The sequence below is a fragment of the Falco cherrug genome, chromosome 2 (genome assembly GCF_023634085.1).
Source record: "Falco cherrug isolate bFalChe1 chromosome 2, bFalChe1.pri, whole genome shotgun sequence".
Taxonomy (NCBI): Eukaryota; Metazoa; Chordata; class Aves; order Falconiformes; family Falconidae; genus Falco; species Falco cherrug.
Window position 1 is genome coordinate 58,104,981 of NC_073698.1, and position 20,078 is coordinate 58,125,058.

Genomic DNA, 20,078 nt, shown 5'->3' on the forward strand with positions numbered 1-20,078 from the left:
GCTTTTCCTCTCAAATGTAACTTAAATGTATTAAGTGGGGTATGTGTTCTTGAAATGTAAAAATAATACTAAAACATTTGCTTTTGTTTGGGGGGGAAAAAAAAAAAGATAAACATCTGACATGCTGCATGCCTCACAGCATAAAAAAATCCATAAGGGGCAACTTAAAGAATTGAGTACGTACATTGTATCCATGGAAGTGACGTTAACTACATATTTACTTATTAAGTTTTGATTATATTAAGCATATAATTCATGCTATTGTTTTAGCTTCAAGTGCCAGAAAACTACAGAACTATTTTTCTTCGAATTTACAATTTGCATTTTCCATTACAGCCTAAAATTGAAGTAGCAAGGATAAAGTATCTGCAGTGTGTTTATAGGTGAACTGAAGTCTATGCCACTTTGAACCATTCAGTGTTCTGCCACATTTCTGTGGTGAAAGTATTGTTCATGATGACTTCAACACCAGGCATGATTCCTTTTGCAGTTAAACCCAATTGTTATCTTTCCCTCTTCCCCCGTGAGTCTGGCTGTGGGTTTTTTGTGTTGTGTTCCAGTCCGTCCCGTGCCCCCCCCCGCCATGGTTTTTGACTGCTCTGTGATTTAGGGAAAATGCACAAATCAGTTTTCACAGTTGATGTTCCACAGAACTGGAGTCTAGGAAATGTGAGGCCAAGATTTAAAACCAGGTAAAGAGCAGCAGAAGAACAGAATAGGAAAAAATCCCCCAAACCCAAAACATCCAGCCCTGCCCCCCCCCCCCCCCCCCCTTATTGTCTGTATTTTAAGATTCCAGTGCAGATAATTTCTGTGAAGTCTGCATTATCATTCAGTGCAGGAATGGTTTCCTACTGAATGTGTGACTCCATGAATGAAATGTTTGTAGTGCCAGGTATTCTCAGTGTCATGTAATGGCACATCAGTCTTGATACACAATACTATAAAAATGCAGTCATTGCAACTGCCTCTAAAAAGCAGTGAAAGAAAACTGTCTTTTTGAATGATAAAATACTATTCCCTTTTAAGGAATTTCTAGTGTTACATGTTTTGTCTTGCTCAGAGTACAATAAAATTCGATGATGGGATTCAGTTCTAGGAATCGCAAACCTTCCTAAAATATTTGGACAGAAAGGCTACTACAGGGATAAGTTAGAGGAGTTGAAATGGAGATGGAACTTGGCAAACGAAAAAGCTGGATAATGATTAGATTTCAGCACAGACAGATAAAACTTTGTAGCCTGTGTTCCTGTGATAGTTGGATCCCATTATTAAAATTAGTGAAGTAAAATGGTTACTATTAAGAGTTTAAATTTAACTTTTGATTGCCTGTACTCTCCTATTTGATTATAAGTGTTTTGATCTTGTATTTCCATAAATGAGAAGATAGCTGGAGTTTGTCCTTTGTTACTGTCTTACAGCCTGAAGTTTTATGTGCACATTGGACCACATTGAAGATTACGGTCAAAACTACAGGTGTCATTTTAATATAGTAACTTTAAGGTAATTGTGCCAAAACTGAGATTAATCAGGTATGCTGTACAATTGCAAACTACCAAAACCTGAACTTGAGTCTTAAAATTGTCACAAAGCTCTGGATGATGACTTAAAGGTCAACTTTTGAGTGTGGTGTTGTTTTTTTTTTTTTTAAAAAAAAAAAAAAACAACATGGAAAATAACTGAGATTATTTTCTTTAGGCAGGAAAGGAAATGTTGTTAGGCATCAAGCAGTTTGTATGTCTTATTGCTTTTTTGAATTGCATTAAAGGAATTTAGCGTTTAGCTGCATTGTCTGCATTGTAATAGCCAATAATGGAGACACTATCTTAAAACAAGGATCCAGTCTGATCTTCCAGGGGTTTTCAAAACTGCTCAAATGTGTCATGGTGACTTAAAAAACCAACAACTCTGAGCTGTTTATATACTGTAACTTCCCATTACTAAGGCAGCTGGCATTTGCTGGATAATAGTGTTGTTTCTGTAAAATAGTTAAGGGTCTTAATTATCCATGCCTTTTTGAAAAATTACACTGGCTATTATGTGAAAGTAAAGTAAAATGTAAAGTATGTGAGGGGTTCTGTATACTCCTATATGGATTACAAAGGTGTGTCATAATATGTACAAATGGTATATGTATTCAGACTAAGAGAAGACTGTTTAATATATTAAGCATTGTGAAATTAATCTTTATTCAGAGATTAAAATAATGAGTTCCAGATTTATTGTGAAATTGGAGCTCCATATGAGTGAGTAAAACAGAAGCTGGCCTTTCAGCAATCTATCCAGCCTGTTCATGGAAAGGTGTGATAAATGGACCAATGTGAGCATCATCATAAGCCAGTAAAAGTGTAAAACACCTTAAATATGTATGCTTTAATAAACTGGTTGAAATACAATATATTGGAAGAGGATCTTGAGATCTGTAGAGTGAATTTAGTTCTGATTTTGTGACCAGCAAGAACCCTTACATGAACCATTCATACACCAGCAATTAAGAGATTTGCTTTTTGCACAAATACTGCTATGTTTTCTGATGTAATGTTGAAGAATAAATAGCCTTGAAAATGTAGTCCTGAAGCTGAACAAAAATTTGCTTGAAAGCAACTAGATTGTAACATCAATCGCATTTAACACTTAAATGACACTACATTTTTTATTTAAGTGTGTAGTAGTGGAGATTGCAAAGTACAGTAAATGTAGTTATATTACAGTATCACTAATGTCTGTTGTTGACTTCATCTGTGTTAGAGTGGAAACCAAAGAACCTAATTATGCTCACCAGATCCCCATTGTGCTAGATGTCATATACACATGTGTAGTGTGCCTTTTTTGGCTTCGTCCAATTCTGTTAGCATCTGAAGGAAAACAAAAAGGAGTGAGCTAAAAATAAACAGGGAAGAAAAGCCTGGGGCTGTAAATGGGGAAACCTTGATCCCTGTACCCACAAAAAAATCTCAGCCCCCACCACTCTCTTGAAAATGGAGAAATGCAAGCAGTCCTTGTGGCTGGGTAAAGCAGTATTCAAAAGTACGGGCATTTGTCCCTCTTTCCTGAGTTACCTGTAAAGCTTCTCCAATGGGAAGAGTCTTGTGCACTTCATTTATAGTGATTTTTCAGCAGAAACCTTGTTTGAAGTGTGAGCAGCAAAGGCTAAAAATTTTCTACCTTTAAATATTTACGGTGCATTATAACCTTAAGGGACTACTTCATGTAGCTTTTACTTGTTTTCTTAAATGATAAGCTCCTGATATTAATTTATAAAAACCTACAGGATTAGGGACTGGGTGTCTGGACTGTAGTTCTTAAAATTAGTTGCCTGGGAAAGAGTGACAGTATTGGTCTTGGTTTCTGTGTTTTTGGAACTTCCCCATCCTATACATAATATTTTTGAATTCTTTTGAAATGTATTTATATTCAGAGTGAAAAACATGATTTATTCCAGACATGAGTTAATGAGTTCCTTATTTTTGTATTTCTTCCCTGTACTGAAAATCTTAGGAGCCAGGATCTTTGTTCATTGTTCCCCAAAAAGCCCATTTTACACACCAGCTCTAATTCATAAGCTGTTTTTTGTATGTGAGTGTCTTCTGTCAATTAGCTCATTTCTTTGCATAGCTAGTATCTCCCATTGTCTTGTACTCATTTAATTTTGATTTTTTATTTTTCAATTTATAATTTGTTGGCTAGACAAACATCAGTTTTATACAAAGAAGCTAATAAATATGCTCTTCAGAATGTGTTTTTTGTTTAAAAATATACACAGACTGAAATTTTGGCATGGGGAAAGGAGTGAATTTAACTTGCCTCTGAGCAGTTAATGAAATACTGTATTAGGATAACGTAGAGAGCGCATTGTGGCACCATATTTAAAATAACAAAGTATTTCACATAGAAGTGGTAATTCTTACTTGTTTTAAAACTTCGCAAAGCTAATCCTTTACACTTACAATATCGTGCTTGCTTTGCACCTGTTTGAGCCTTTTTTGTATGTCATGTTTCAGTGAAGGTTCAGGTACAGCCTGAGGAAGAGGCTTGGGGTAAGAGTTCTGCGGATGCAGAAGTGTTTTTCAGCAACAGCTCTGAAGCTTGTCAGAATCTTTAATTTGGAGCCGGTCCCTCCCACCTTTCACAAGATGAAAGGCATCCATGTTTGGGAACTGAGAAAAGATCTTTCTTTTACAAAGTGATTAACAGGAAACGTTAATAGTTCTAGATGCTTCAGTGATGGAACCAGTTACTTTTTAGGAGGATGATACAGAGCTTGCATGGTAAATTCCTTTCTGTTCTAGCCTTTCTTCCTCCTGGCTGTGAATGTTTCAAGTCCTACTATAGCTCATGCTGGCAGTGATACCTGCGTTGCTCCTGCAAAGCAAGGAATGGGAGCCATAATACTGTCTTCCGTCTTGTGGATATTTGTGCAAAGGTGCAGTTGCTTAATCTTTATAAGCTAGTTATTATGCTGTTGCAAGGAGATGTTGGCCCTGGCCATGTATTCCTGCTGTCTCCCTTGTGCTGGAACAACTATTTATGTAGTCATCTAGAGCAAGCTTAAAAGTAATCCAGAAAGAGAAGTTAATGCTAGCACCAGAAAAATTCAATGGACTAGGTGTGAAAAATTAAAAGCCTGGAGATCAGGACCCCACTCTTTTGTGGCAAAATATGCACTAGATCAACTTAGTCATTGTGGTACAACACTTCTAGCCATTGGCAATTAAATTCCCTATTCATTCCCTCTTTGGCTGAGCCCATCAGAACAAACCTCTTGCTGCAAGTGGTTGTTAGCAGGTGACCACAAGGATGTTGAAGGGACTTTGAGGCTGTAAAATTGGGCTTTCAGGAGTTACAGCATGTTGGGGTTAGAGTTGTTGCTCTGGCATCCTCTGTGCGTGTGCACTGGGATGCAGTTCTCAGTTACTGATGTAGTTTCTCCTTGCCTCGTTGCCTCCCTTCTTGGGTGCAGGAGGTAGGTGGTGAGCAGGGTGGCAGATTCTGAAAAGGTATGTTTAAAGCAATTTGTTTCAGTCTGGGATGTGTCCATTACAGAAGTCCTATACAATGTTGATGGGTGTGAAAAAAGCAGGATAAGAAACTTTGTTTATGTATTTGTTGCTCCGGATAAAGTTACAAAGCCACTTTCTGTAAATGTAGCCTTTTGTATATACCTGTGGTTGCTTTTTCACTGCTGTTCTCTCAGAGTATGTTCTGGCTTTAGTTTTAAGGATTTTTTTTTCTGTAGCTTTGAGGAATATCATCTAGTCGTGCATATTTTTCAACATTCAATTCACAAGTGAAAATCCTGTTTGCTAAAAATTTCAAAGTAATTCTATCCCAGCAGATAAATTAGAGGTTGGACTTCTGGAATTTTTTGCATGTCACCATTTTCACATAACTTCACTGAAATACCCAGCAAAACTTTTGCTATTTTAGTACTGTGGTTTTATCTACCATCTTAAGTACTCCTGACTCATTGAGTTTGCAAGGGGGGGGAGGGTTGGGGGGGTGGGAAATAAAATTGGATAGTTGACTAGTGTCTGCTTATGCAAGTTTCTGTCCCCCCTTGCCATCCTCGTTTCTGTGGGGACCTTTTAAAAGAAAGATGTCAACTTTTCAGAAAGATTTTAGGTCCTTATCCTGCAACTGTTTAAGCATGCTTAATTTCAAACACATGCTTATTTACAGGATCCAGATTTGTTTGTTTAATTACTTTACAGCAGGAGTGAAGACTGTCCAACTCTTGGGCCCATCTGTTGGAAGAGAGGAACTTGGTTGTGTATGTTCCAAAAAGCTGTTCCACCCATAACCACTAGACAAAACTTACCTTTCAGATCCAGGGGTGGTGGTATTAAGGGATACCTGATAGATACTTTTGTCACGGTACCTTATCTTGAGCTCAGAATGGTTGTGGTTCACAGGGTGCTGGGCCACAAGGGGATTTTATGGATTGCTTCATTGTAAGTGTCTGTAAATTCTCTAGTACTACATATTGATACATATTATTGACTTGTTTTATTTATGACACTGAAATAGTAAGAAGTTGTTAGTCCAAAACTGTAGCATTGAGTGTTGTTATACCACTAGTACGTCACATTTTGTTCAATAGTTTTAAATATGCCCAATTTCACTCATTCTAGCCAAGAAGTATAGTTTACGCATACTTTTAAAATAGTTTGAAACTTTCATAATATGTAGTGGTGTTTATGATCATATGTAGTTCTTTGTTTTTATTATTAAACTGAAGGCAAAGGACCAAATCTGCTTGCTTGATCTGTGCGAGAATATGTGAGATTAAGAACAGGGCTAATTTGTATATACAAGTCTCGTTACTTAAAAGTTATTAAAATTTGGAGTAATTTTTTCTGTTAAGTTTGCCTACAAAAGTACCTGAGCCTTTTTTTCTAAATTGTATGCGAACATCCACATTTAAGAGGACAACACAATCACACACATCTCTGCCCGTAATACCTAATGTAAACTTCAGGTAAGTGGAGGGAGAGCCTGTGTATGTTGACTGTTGGAACATACAGAAAACCCTCGAATTTTCTTAGAACACTTTCCAAAGGGGAAAAAAAATCAAATCCATTTTTCATTTACTTAAATGCAGCATATTGGACTTCTCTCAGTGGGCAGCTGTGAGAGCTAGTTATCTTTTATTACAGGGTAATTAGTCCACAGTTTTCTCCAAGGAACTGTGTGTAAGGTTTAAATAAGAACATCTTCTATTAGTAATACTACATGTATCCTTTTACAAATAAATGGTGCAGGTGATGACAGTAGTGCTTAACAGAATTCTGTGAATAGGTATCTCTTACTATGGCTGGCTGTGTTGTCTGATGATGTTATCCCATATGTACTAGTACTCGCTGAACTGATGGGAGGGCATCACAGGGATTCTACTTTACCATCCTCCCTCCCTCAGACTGTAGTTGCTTCTCCCAAGTGCTTCCATACCAGTGCTGGTGTAGGGAATTCCCTCTTGTCCCTGCTTGCCCCCAGCTGTGTCTTCCCAGCAGTGTGCTGTATCCTGTGGTGGCTTCCTAATACAATCGGATGAGCTTGTGTTTTGGAGATGGGAACCTTTGGATGGGATTTCTTTTGTTTTAAAACAATAATTCCATTGATCTAACAGATATTGCTTTTGTCTGCAAAACTAAAGGAGCAGCATACTTTAGTACAGATGTAGAAATACATGGCTAGAGACAGCAGCACCACCAGTAAAGAAGAAATATCAGTATGGCAAAGGCGTTGCTTTCTCTTAAAGAAACAAATGTTGTGAGATTCGGTAGGAAGATCCATATCCCTTTATCTCAGACAGTCTAAGAGGGTCTGGTCTTGTTTTTTAACAAGGGTTGTGCCAAGTTCTCTATACTGTTGGTTGCTGTAACACTTCTCACTTTGCGAGAGATAGTAATCTTCAGGATGTTCTTCACTTAGGGTTATAGAGTATATGAGTTTGAAAGTGATCTCCAGAGACCTAGTCCCTCTCTCAAACCAGGATCAACTGCAACTGGTTGCTTAGGGCCATATCTAGTTGGTTCTGGAATATCTCCAAGGATGGAGACTCCACAGCCTCTCTGGGCTACACATTCCTGTGCTGGACCACTTTTTCCCAGTATCCCTTGCAGTTATAGGTTGCAGCCACCTCATGTGTCAGTCATCACCATTGCCATGGCAGTACCTCTGTAACCCTGGCTTCTTGCCTGTTAGGGACTCTCTGCCACGGGTATCTCCAACCACAAATGTAATTTTCAGTCATCTTGCCTTGTTCAGTCCCGCCTGTACCTTTTTCTGAATGCTTTTCATCTGTGTACCCCATTTTATGTCTGGTGACAGTGTATTTGTTGACAGTTTTTACTGCTGTTACTGTCTCTTTTAGGGACTGTCCCTCAAAATCCTCTAAGCACCCCTTGCCCCTTCAGCTGCTTTTAGCTGATATGGTTCCCGAACTGATGGCTGCACAGCTACATGGATGCTGTTTGCAGTGTGAGAGGCAGGAGTAATTGAGACCTGGGGTGGAGGTACTGTACTTTGGGGTCACTAGTCTGTGACAGGTTACTATGACCTATGGAATAGCATCCTGTGCTTGGCGTTTTATAATGGCTTTAATCTTGAGGAATTTTTGCCCTAGTCCTGTCCTTCATTTACTTGTATGGTTGTTTTTAGTAGCTGCAGGGTTAGTATACGCTGGCTTTGGTAGAGGACAGCGTGTTGGTTCAGTGAATGAAACCTGGTTGGCGGAGCGGGGGCAACGAACTAAACGGCAAACCAGACCCAACAAACAGGTGTGTGCACATGCACTTTTTTGTTGCTAATATGATTGATTTACTGCTTGTTTAGCTCTTCACTAATGTTTATTAATGTGATCAACAGGTTTATATTTATTTATGAATAAATATGCCTATTTCTCATATGATGTTGTTTTTTGAATGTCAGAAATTAAATCTAGTGCTGTTTAATGGCTCTCTTCTTGTCGGGAAAGTAACTCTCGTTTACTAACAAGATGCAGATGCTTCCAGTTTTCAGAAGTGAACTTGCTGGTCTGCTCTGCATGTTGTAGTATAGTTTTTGGCATCTTTATAAACTCTGAAGGTCTTGCTTATCGGATGTTTGAGGATGGCTAAATCTACTGAAGAAACACCACCTTGTCCTGATATTATCGATGGCAGCTATTTGGCAGGAAGTAAATTAGTAGCCTTTATGTGAGGACAGGGAGGATCCTAAAACTACATCAGCCAGCTAAGAAAAGGGAGCTAGCTGTGGGTGGGTAGAATGGAGCTACCCATGTTAGAATTTGGTCAGGGCAGTGGGCTTAACAGTCTTGTTTTTATGAAGGGCATTGCTTCTTCAATGCCTTTTTTCTTTGTTACAGTGTTTGAGAAATGACCCTTTTCAATGTAGTTGTGTGCTTTGCTCAACTCTGTTTCTCAGTATGCAGAGTGGCTATTAGGAAGATGATTCTAGGGTCACTTAGCTTCCCTGGCTATCCAAACCAGGGGTACTGATGTTTAAAATGTCAGTAAATTCAGGGTGGCATGAGCTTGGGCAGTCACCTTAAGTTTTAATTTGGTCTCTGAATGTGCAGCATTAATATAATGATGGTCACCTAACTCTGAAAGCATTATAGAATGTCTGGAAAAATACCAGACTTTTTTTTTTTTTCTTTCCCCCAGAGTGTGAATTTTTTCTCTCCAAGTTCTGATTTATTATTAAGTTTTTTTTGCAGTCATACAAGTAATATCCTTTGGCTGCAAGCTCAATGTGTCTTAATAACGCAGTGCTAATTTTTCATTACTTGTTCACTTCTAAATGTATTCTTATGTCTCATCTCCGCCACCCCCACCCCCCCCCCCCAAAAAAAAACCCCAAACAACAACCACAAGCTGAGGCATTGCAGGTGCACTTACAAATCAGGCTAAATGCTTTGTGTTCTATATTCCTTTGCTGAGCTTTGTAGAATCTTCAGGACAGGAGAAATAGTATGGCTGTATTAAAAAAAAAAAAAAAAGTCTTGTGCCCATGCCTTTTCTTAATCTGCTCTAACATTCAGGTTTTTGAACTGTTTATGTTATTCCCTTTGTCTTCCCTACCAAACTTTGTTTGATATGGAAAATTTTGTATGTCATGAATTCGGGTCCTTGGTATGTGGGGTATTGGTTTGGCTAGAAGGATGCTTCCCGTGTTGCTCCCTCTCATCGATCTGTCCTGCTTTTTCTCGATGAGCGTCTGGTTTTCATTTAGAGTGATGTATATTTTGTGTTAAATGTCTCATTGAGTGTTCTCCACCAAGCTGAAGACTTTTTCCAGACTGAAAGCCAAATGGCTTAGAAAATAAAGTGCTGCTAACTTTCTCTACTGAATTCAGCACAGTAATTGCAAGTGAGTGCTTTTTTCTACTCCAAACAAATTAAAAATGCTATGTAGGTTGAATCCTAATTTCAAAAAAAATGTTGTCAGTTAGGAGATGGAATACTCTTGAAGAATAAGTTGTACTTAATTGTATTCTGAAATAAAGTAGCTTAATAGTGTTGTTTGGCTCTTTGACTGTGGTTCAAATTTATTCTTCAGTTGGTAAGATGGAGTACTACGTAGCACATCAAGCAAGAAATCTTTCTTACCTTCCTAATGTTCAAGATGACTTTGTGCAACACTGGCACATTACATTTTAGACTTAAGAGTTTGTATTAATGATTAAACAAATGCTGCTTTGTACACCAGGCAAAATCTTGTGTGGTCATGCAACCAATAGAACTTTTTTGTGTTGCATGAAAAATGAAATGGTCTTTGTGAGGCTAGATGATTGAGAAGTCTAAGATTATACTTGTTAGTGTTTGCCATTTCCTTTGTGCATACCTGATTTTGTCTCTTTATCTTCGTGTAATCAGCAGCTATATCCATTTCCAGGATCTAATTGAACGTAATGAAGAAAGAGGTTGGGCTGTTAAGCTTCCACATTCTCTGCTCTTTGTGCTGCTCTTGGTGCTAAAAAGAGATGAGTTAACATAAACCTGAGTAGGCTGTTTAACCTTCTTTCTCTTCTGGAAATGTAGATGCAATAACATTTGCAGCTGAAAAGGCTCATTCGCAGTTTCTAATGTTTAAGGATGCAAATGAAGCATTTTGTCTTTTCTGTCGCCTGGAGGTGTTAAGCAAGGAAACAGAAAGAGGTTTCTAGGATTAGTTCCACAGATTTCTTTTATCATGTAAAAATCAAGGGTGGTTTCAATGCCATGAAGTGAAGAAAAACAATATGGAAACCATCCAGGGAAAATTCTTGAGTTTGGTTTATTTCTCCCTAAATTTTCTGGCTATTTGTTACTACTTATAATACTCAACTTTTTGCAACACATCAGGGCTAAGTTCCTGTGTGTTGGGTGGTGTGTGCGTGTGAATGTTTTACAGGTGATGAAGCAATTCATCGTCGACAGTGGCATGTCATACAAACTGTATGTTCAAGTTTAGTTTGTATTTGAGAAATGCTGAAAACTTGCATAACTCAATATTGCATTTGGCTTTTGGACAAAGATGTAAAATAATATATAGACCATATAAGGCTTTAAACTGTTTCAAAGTGAAATTATCAAGTAGAACTTCAGCTTGGTGATCAGATCTAAAGTGAAAACTTGTAAGAATAGTTCCCCAGAGGTGGTACTTGTTCTTCTCACAGTGTCTTGTAGCTTTAAGTCCTTGGAAAAAGCTGTTTCTGTGCTTCTTTTCACTTGCAAAGATATGACCTGGAGGCTGAATAGCATTCCTCCCCCCACTTAGAAGTGTAATATACACTATGAAATGTTTGGTTAATGAGGCTTTTTTATTTTAAAATGCAGAACTAAATCAATGAAAGCACACTTACCCTTTGTACATATAATCTATTATAGTATGAGTTCACAGCTTCTGTCTTGTTCAGGAGGATGCCTACAGATTAGCCTGATTCTTAAAGTTTTGACTTTGTAAACTTATCACTTCTGTGGAATTAAGGGGGAGATGACTTCATTCAATAAAACAAAAGTTTATTTAAAAGTTATTTGCTGTGCAGCATTTGTGCTTAAGGTGATGCTGACCATCTAATTTATTCTGACTACTCTCTGGTTATGCAGGAGGTCACACACCTTTTCTGAGGTGCATGCGTTTTTGGGACAGTGGAGTTAAATAGCCTTAGATTGTGTTTATACTGGGTCAGCAACTGTGCCTTTTGTTTAAGCTGAACTGCAGAGTCCTCTTACAGATCGATTTCTCTCTTCCCACCTCCAATATTTGAATATACATCAATATGCCTCTCTCTCTCTCTGATACATAGATATATGCTGTTCCTGCATTCTTTTAGTATTCCTTCCTATTAAGGAAGGCATATTTGGGGCCTGTATAAGGCCTGCTTTTATTTGGTCCTTCAGAAGTGTCCAGTCACACTGGTATCTGGTTAATGTATTTTCATGGCTCTGCATAGTTTAAACTATACTTTGGAGATCAGCGTGAACAGGTTCACACCAGGATTAAATAATTGGGTAATATTTCTTAGAATAATGGCTTAAAAGGAGTTTGTTAACACATCTCCCTCCCCATGCCAAAGGTTTAACATAGAAACAGGCATCTGTGTTGGTTTATTTCCGGGTAAATTAAGTGTATTCTAGTTTTCTCTTTTTTGTGGTATTGCTGCCCAGCAGTCATCTTTTTTCTTACTTAAGGTAATGGTTGTGAAAATGCTTTAGTGTTCTTTAAATTGTTTTAAGAAGTGAGACAAACTTCTTGCAGCTGTGTTCAGTTTCAGGTAAGGCTTTTTTTATTCTGCTAGCTTTTCTTTTTTCTAAAGAAGCACTTCCAATGTATCAGTTTCTCTTATAGTATATTTGAGACACAGGGTACAGATATTTAAAATGGCACAGTATAGTGTCACAGGTGGTGACATAGCTCATTTGGTGGGTCTGGCCTCTGAAGCACAGTGTGTTTTGGAGCCAAGTAACAGTAAGTTTTTATTTCAAAGTTGAACTTGGAACAAGCGATGAGGTTTGGCAGGCTGGGCAGCACAGTTCTGCACCACTGCCTCTTTCCTCTAGCAAGTTGCATCTGGCTCTGTCACTTTTCCAGTTGCCAATTAACCTTTTACATCCGAGGCTAGTTGTTATCACAGTCTACCTGCCTGCTGCTTATGCAACTCAAGGTGATTGTAACCCAATCTTTCCCAAACCCTCACACAAAACAAAAGCCAGATTTCCAGAAACAACTACAGTAGCCAAAGACAGGTGTAGTTAAAGTAGATGCTACAACCCTTCTCCCTCTAGCATATTTATCCATCTGCTTATACCGCATATGGTATTCACTTAAGAGATGCTGTGCTGTTCTGTTGTAAGCCTGTACAGAAGGCTGTAGTTTGCTTTTCTTCAGCATGGGTCATTTTTTTAAAATACTTGTTCTAATGAAGGATGCTACTGTACTTCTAAGTGTTGTCTTTTTTCTCTTGTGTGTGTATATAAATGTGTGTGTATTCTTTTGGCTTCAAAAGTTCTGCTTATTTCATTCTAAACAAGACTGGAAGAACTCTTATTTGCTGAACTGCTGGAGAGTTACTACCTTTGGTGTAACATGACAATGCCTAGGCATGTTGCTGTTTTAAGCCTTTTCCAGCTTTAAAATAAGTCTGCACAGAATGAACTTCTCTATTTGTTAGTACCAAATTTACTGGTTGATGCCTGGGCAGATCATTGGCTGCTCCTCTGTATGTTCTTTATTCTGACTTTTCAGAATAGCAGCAACAGGGCCCAATTGTTTGAAGTGGTAAGTTGTTTCTGTGCATCTAGCAGAATATCTACCACATTCTGTTGTAGAATGTTTTACCAGTTCGGTATGTCCTAGGTTGAGTGGATGCTTCTTATAATACATTCTTAGAGTGTATTTCCTGGGGGGATTTCTTCCCAGTGTTGAATGGACAGTTCCTGTATTGTGAGGTGATGTTACGTCCCCACCTCTTTCAACAGATGTCAGTGTGCCTGGTATTTTTTCTGGTAGGACTCCTGAATCTCGTTTGCTTTTGGATATTTCATCTGGCCACTTCAGCTGGATTTTTTTCGGTTCTGCTTGGTTATTTTCTAGGTTGTTCAAACCCCAGTTAGACCTTGCTTTTGCTGCCAGCTCTGCTTGTCAGTCCTGCATTTAGATCATGTGACTTGGAGACTTTTTAGCTCAGCTAGCTATTCCAGTCATCCTTGAGCTGTACTGATTATCTGCTCTGCTTTGTGTGTGTCTGCAGACAGCTGCATGTACAGGTCTATTTCTTTCTTGTGGGCTGTAGATGAGAGACCTTATTTGTGGAAGATTCCAATTTTTCTGGAACTCTGATACTGTTTGTGATTACCAGTCTACTTCTGCCCCTTCCCTTCCCCATTGGATCTGCCTCTTTGACTGCCTCTGTGTCAAGAGGGCAGAAAAATTAAGGCAGACATTCCCCAGTACAGTGGTGAATGAATTCGTCAACTGCATGTAAGTATTTCCTGGAAACCTTTTCCAGATTTTCCTGTAAAGAAAACTTGAGGGTTGGGACAAAAACCCTTGGAAAACCAGACCTGTAACAGTTTCTACTGGAGTTCTTATCTGTGGACCTTCCTTCATAACCTCATTCACCAATAAGTTCTTAAGTGTGGCAAGTTGTTAGCCACACATGCTGATTTTGCTGTTATCTCACTGCAAACAGAATCTTGCTTCTGCTTCTCTTCTGCCTCTGAGTTGTTCCACTACTTGACAGCACATGTCGGAGAGCTGGTTCAAGCAATGGCTTTGATCCTTCAAACTTCAACTATTCTGTGGTTCAAACAGAGCTCCTCAGAAAAGCAACAACATGCTTTCTTTTAAAACAAACCTTAAAACAGAAATGCAGACTCGAACACGAAAGCAGGCTGATATGGCAGCTTGCAGACCCCCTGCCCGCTGCACACCTGAGAGTTTGAGGATATTCCTTCACCCAAAAGAAGGTTCTTGTTCCCAGTTGTGTGATTCAGCAACTTATGTGGTCCTTCCTTCAGTGCCCATTAAGATTCTCTGTCTAGCTAGTTTTAATTCATGAAAGCAATGGAAAACACTCACAAATACCCCGTAGGCTATCATCTGCCATGTTGGTCAGCTAGGTCAACTGAGGAGTGCCAGAGCCTGCCTTAGAGAAAGGAGGGAAATAAAACTGTGGAAAGGGATGTGCAGGAGAGGAAGAAGAGAGAACGGGGGAAAAGCAACTAGGTTGGCTCAGGTACTTCTCTGGTCACTTAATAACACTGCAGGCTCTAAGCCTACCCAGTCAGTGGTGCTGGAGTTAAGCTCTTTTGTCCTGAGTAAATTACTGTTACTGTCTTCCAATAAGTAGCACCCTGAGTTTGGGTAATCTTGAAGACGTCATATTTAAGTCTTGAGTTTGAGAACATATGATTCAATGTCTGTATGCAACAGATCATTTGGGTTCTTCTGTAAACTTCATCAGCTTGTTTAAAACCAGCTCTTTGTTTACATAGGGAAGTTTATTTTCAATAAGGTAGAGCAGCCACAATTGCTCCTGAAATCTCTCCATCCTTCTCAGCCATTTCTTCTTCGGAGATGGGAAACGTTTTCCTGCAACTAGCCATTTTGGGTACCAGGGACTGAAGGAGCACAAAGCCTGCATTATTGCTGTTGCTTCTGTGTGGTAAGGTAATTATAGGGGCTTTTGCACCTGGAAGCAGCTGGGCACTTGGAGTGTGTTTTGCCACATCAGCATGCTGTGAGTGGAAGAATGCCCTGACGGAATGATCTGGAAAGAGAAAATACAAGATTCTTGATAGCTGTGTTTTTGTACATGGTGTATCTCCTTGTTGGTTGGAGCTGCTTCTGTTAAGCTGGTGTTACGTGCAGATTCAAATACCTTGGCTTAAGCGAGGACACAAAAAAGTGTGTTAAATTGTACAGTACTAATGTGTAAAAGACAGAGGAAAAGTTTTAGTATCACTTGTTTTGTCTAAAGCTGGGTTGGAACTGCTCAGTCATTTCCTGCATGCTCTGGGAAGCCTGGCAGTGAGTTGGCTTGTTTGCCACATATTCATAAGCCCACAGAAGAGTATATGTTGCCAAAGGAGCTAGCGTGTATAAAACTTCATTATGCAGTTTTCCCTCTGTCATGCTTTCTGTCTTCAGTCCTGCTTATGCTGTCACTGAGGCTGAATCTACTACTGACTGTGTAACACGGTAATTGTGAATCTCTGCATTCATAATTTCCAGGAAGAGATGCAAAAGAATCTCCTCTTCTAGGATCAGTCTCTTCAGCTACCTCAGGTCCATAAGAGTTTGTCAGATAGACGGGTCCTTTCCAAACTTTGGGAGTATGGCAATTCAACACTAGCATAGGTCTGTTTGGGCCCACTCTGTTCCCAGAGCAGTCAGACATGGTTGACAAGACATGTAAAGCTCAACCACAGACTTCCCAGACGAATTTTCCAAATCTTATCTTTGCTTGTCCTACTTCAGTGTTGTTTAGTTTTTGCTATATTTGGGGTCCTCTATTCCCTGAGGGTAGAATAAGGTTTTAGTCTGGCTTAAAAAAAAAACCACCAAAAACCAAAACAAAACCAAGGGGAATTACCTGCTTGTGATTCTTACAGTACTAAAATTAAACCAATTTATTGCTGCTTTCAAAAACAGGGCTGTTGAGAAAAACTCTTCAATATCTACTACTTAGACAAAGAAAGAACTAACTTTCTTGGCATAGAATATATTCTGACATTGTTTTTTTATAAAATATTCAGTATTGTTTGTGCCTTTGCATATGCAAAGTAGAGCAGTGAATACACAGGTATGTTTCTAAAGAAAATGCTGGTGCATGTTTATGGTGAAGCATGATATGTTTCCTTCAGCCAGATAATTAGTCTTCAAGGCTGGAGCAGCTGCTGAATGTGTGGAGCAGTAAGAGAACTTTTGGAAGAACTTGTTTGAAATGGAGTGTGTAAGCTTGTGTCTGTATAGTAGAGGTTCTAGTGCTTGCTGCTATGCTGGCAAATCTGTGTGGACTGTCATCAGGCACGGGAAGTTACTCTGTCACAGTTTCACCACTTCTGTGTGTTATATAAAGTAAGGATGCTAATGGGTGAGTGCTGATAAGTCTTTGTGGGAGCCGAAGATGTTATTGCTACTTTCTTTCTTGTGGTCTGTTTTTAGTGTCAGGCAGTAGAGTTTGAACAGGTCATTTAGTACATTACATGTGAGTATTGTCAATGGAGAAGCTGGGGCACTTTTCTGGTGATGAGTTGAGAAACTTTGGCAGAGGTCTTGAGCAAACATCTTTGAGTGATGGGTTCTTAAATTATTGTGGCAAAACTTGCAAGAGTTTGTTTGGTAGTGCCTTAAGCTGACAGTCTTTTTTGTAAGCTTAGACAAAGTTAGTTGCAAGTCATGTCAGAGAATACACGCCTTTTTTGTGCAAGAGATGATTTGACATACTGGAAACTGGAAACCAATAGATCTCCCTTGGTTTGCTACCTTATTTTTGATTTATGGATGTTGCAACATGCCGAGTTATATGGTTTCAGGAATTGTGTGATATCACATGGATGGAGTTAAACTATTTTGTTTCACATTTTGTTGCTGGGAAATTACTAAATGTGGCGACTACCCTAGCTGACTAACTGTATAGGGGAATAGCTGGTGGTAATAAGCTGCTGTTTGTTCACAATTAAAGAGCAGTTCTGTGTGAGATACAAAGATTCAGAGCAGTTAAAGCCAAGAGGTACATGGGTAGACAAGTGCAGTTTGCAAATTCTGGACATTAAAAATATACATGGAAAAAAGACAAAGATGTAGGTTGCACCATGTGATATTTGCATTAATTTGAATCTGCTGCACATCTAGTAGTTAATTTTTAAGAAGTAGTATTGCTTGTACCCACATGGAATATTGCAGCTCTGTAAGATTCATGTATCAAGTATACTGGATGCAGCAGATTAGTTTCTTGAAATGACCTGGAGTGTTCCTTCTCAGGTGGTTCATGAATCTCTCCTGAATGGTGCTGTTCCCTTCTTACCTAACTACCTGTTTGGACAGGAGCAGGGAGTGAACCGGGCACTTTGAAAGTCCATACCACAAGTCAGTGAGAGGAGACAGTAGGTCAAGCAAGATGTCCCCTACATGCCTTTCACTGGAAAGGCAGATGCTTGCTGATGCCATGAATGTAATTCCCATCCTCACCTGTAACCTCCAGTTCAAATGAAAGTTTTCTTATTTTCTGACAGAAGAAAGTCAGAGGAGGAAAAGAAATAATGTGAGAGCAGAGCGTTGGAGATAAATTGCAAGCTGGAAGTATTGGATGGTCTGTCAGGGCAGCAAAAGTTTTGGACCTGCTCTCTTGACCTCTGGGGATTGCATTGTTTTGATGGTAGACTTTGAGAAGAGAGTGGGGAGAGGAAGCAGCATGTGGTGAGGTTTTGAAGTAGTATTGATCAGGGTGCAGATGGCAATGTTATGGCTGAAACTGTAGAAACATGGTGTTTCCACACCACAGGGTCCACAGGGACAGTGTAATCTCCAATTGTCAAGTATGTAAGTGAACCATTTCCACGAAGCTTTTTGAGATTGGAATACAGTCTGAAGACAGCAGGAAACTCTGCCCTACCTCCAGTTGTATGCAGGCACCTATTTAAATCTCTCGTGTTAGGAGGAAATGAAATACCAGGTTTCAGGTTGTAATCTGCTGTTGTTTCTGAAAGTGTCAGCTCAAAACATTGTTACTGTGGTTTTCCTTCTAAAAAATAATGAATTCCTTTAGCATCCAGATTATTTGACACTATAATATTAATAGATCTGCACCCCTGTGTTGGTCTTCCTATCCCCTCCTCCCTCCTATTGCAGTCTTCCCAACTTTGTGTTTGTAGACAGCTGTTCATCAAATCAGTATTACTGAGTTGCTGAGCTAATAAGCCTACTGTAGTAGAGAAGTGGGCTGAGATAAAAACCCAGATGGTTTGTTGTGAGTTGAAGCTAACAAGCCTTTGATCTAGCTGAACTGATGGCTCTGTGTTTTGTTTGGGTGTCTTTGCACTGAGCTTTCTAGTGTGTCTGTAATACTTACCTGATTCCTGTTAGCTGGCATGATAGGAAGTTGTCTATGCAGAGCTTCTGCTATGACACTCTTCCTGCTAGGAAGCTGCAGACAGTAAGAACGGTGACTCCCAAGCATGCTGGAAGCTCTCAGCCCTTACAAGACTGTGAATAGGAGTACATTGTTCCTCAACTTCAACATATTTTTCCTATGTCTGTTCTGTGGTCATGCACTACCATCTCAGAAACACACAAAGCTTCAGCAAATTACTTTTTATTGTTAAGTGACTAGATCTGTAACCTTAACATATGTAGCACAAGTGTATGTCAGAAAGACAAGATATTAAGACACAACTTCTGATACAAGAAATAGAATGTTTGCCATTGTGTTACTGTTGATATTAACTGCCCATTGGCTGGAAACAAGTTTTTTTTAAGCATTTTACAAGAGTCTTAGAATTGGGCCAAAAAATCTTCCACCAATGAAACAGTTGGAAAAATTGTGCAAGGCTAGTGTGCTTATTCTTATGACGTGTTTTTCCTATGGTACAAAAGATGTTAAGTTGCCTGAAACATGCATGTACTCATTGATACATCAGTAACTTCCAGTGAAACAGTTCTGATAGAACTGCCTTTAGCAGCTCAGTGTAGTGCTGACCCTGGAGAGGTTTGGAAAAAATGTCTGTGTAGTTGATCACTGAAGTCTATTGCTGGCATAGAGAAACAGGAGGAGGAAAAATGCAAATCAGTGTTCTACCTACATATTAAAGTATTAAAGTTGAAGTATTAAAGTATTTTATGTTAACCTATTTCCACATTAGTATTGGAAAAGAGAGTTGCCTGAAAGAATTGGGGAAACATTATTTTACTTATTGCCTTATTTTCAAGATCTTTAAGTTCATTGAGTAAGAGACTGCACTTTTTAATTTTGATGTTTCATCAGGGTTTGGTTTTAGGAATGCATAATAGAATTTTCAACTGCATTACAGTTTAGCAAGCATATCTTTGTAAATCACTTGCAGCTATTTCAATGGTGAGTTAACTAGCCTCTGTTTTCTCAAGGGATATTTCTAACTTTCAAGCTGGAGTACTTCCACTTTCAGCTATTTTTCTTTGGCCTGGCTTTGATTTATACAAATGCTAATTATAGGGGCTTTGAATCTGTGTGTATACATAGTTTCACAAGGTCATACACATTTTTAATGAACTGGCTGAAATGCTGCTTATATATTGCTAGGTTGTTACATAAACAGATCAGTGTCTTCTAAGCATTTCATTAATTGGCTCAAAAAGAGAAAAAAAATTAATAGCAATACCTGTGTAAAGCTGATTTTTAATTTAGTCTCTTAAAGTTATAACTTAATTTTCTTTGCAGGCATCAGAAGGTGTCACCTTCATTGGACCTGACACACATGCTATTCAGGCTATGGGAGACAAGATTGAAAGCAAATTGTTAGCCAAGAATGCGAAGGTCAACACAATCCCTGGCTTTGATGGAGTAGTCAAGGTGAGAAATCATTTAATTATTGTCTGCCCACTGTAAGAACAGT

At 38.9% G+C, this 20,078-nt stretch overlaps 1 protein-coding gene across 1 annotated transcript in view; it reads left to right on the plus strand.

Moving 5' to 3' along the window:
• PCCA (propionyl-CoA carboxylase subunit alpha) overlaps positions 1-20,078 on the plus strand; it is a 292,472-nt gene that overhangs the window by 61,978 nt on the left and 210,416 nt on the right. Inside the window, exon 7 of the mRNA XM_055702705.1 lies at positions 19,904-20,035. Coding sequence (XP_055558680.1) covers positions 19,904-20,035 — 132 coding nt within the window. The remainder of the gene's footprint in view (positions 1-19,903; positions 20,036-20,078) is intronic.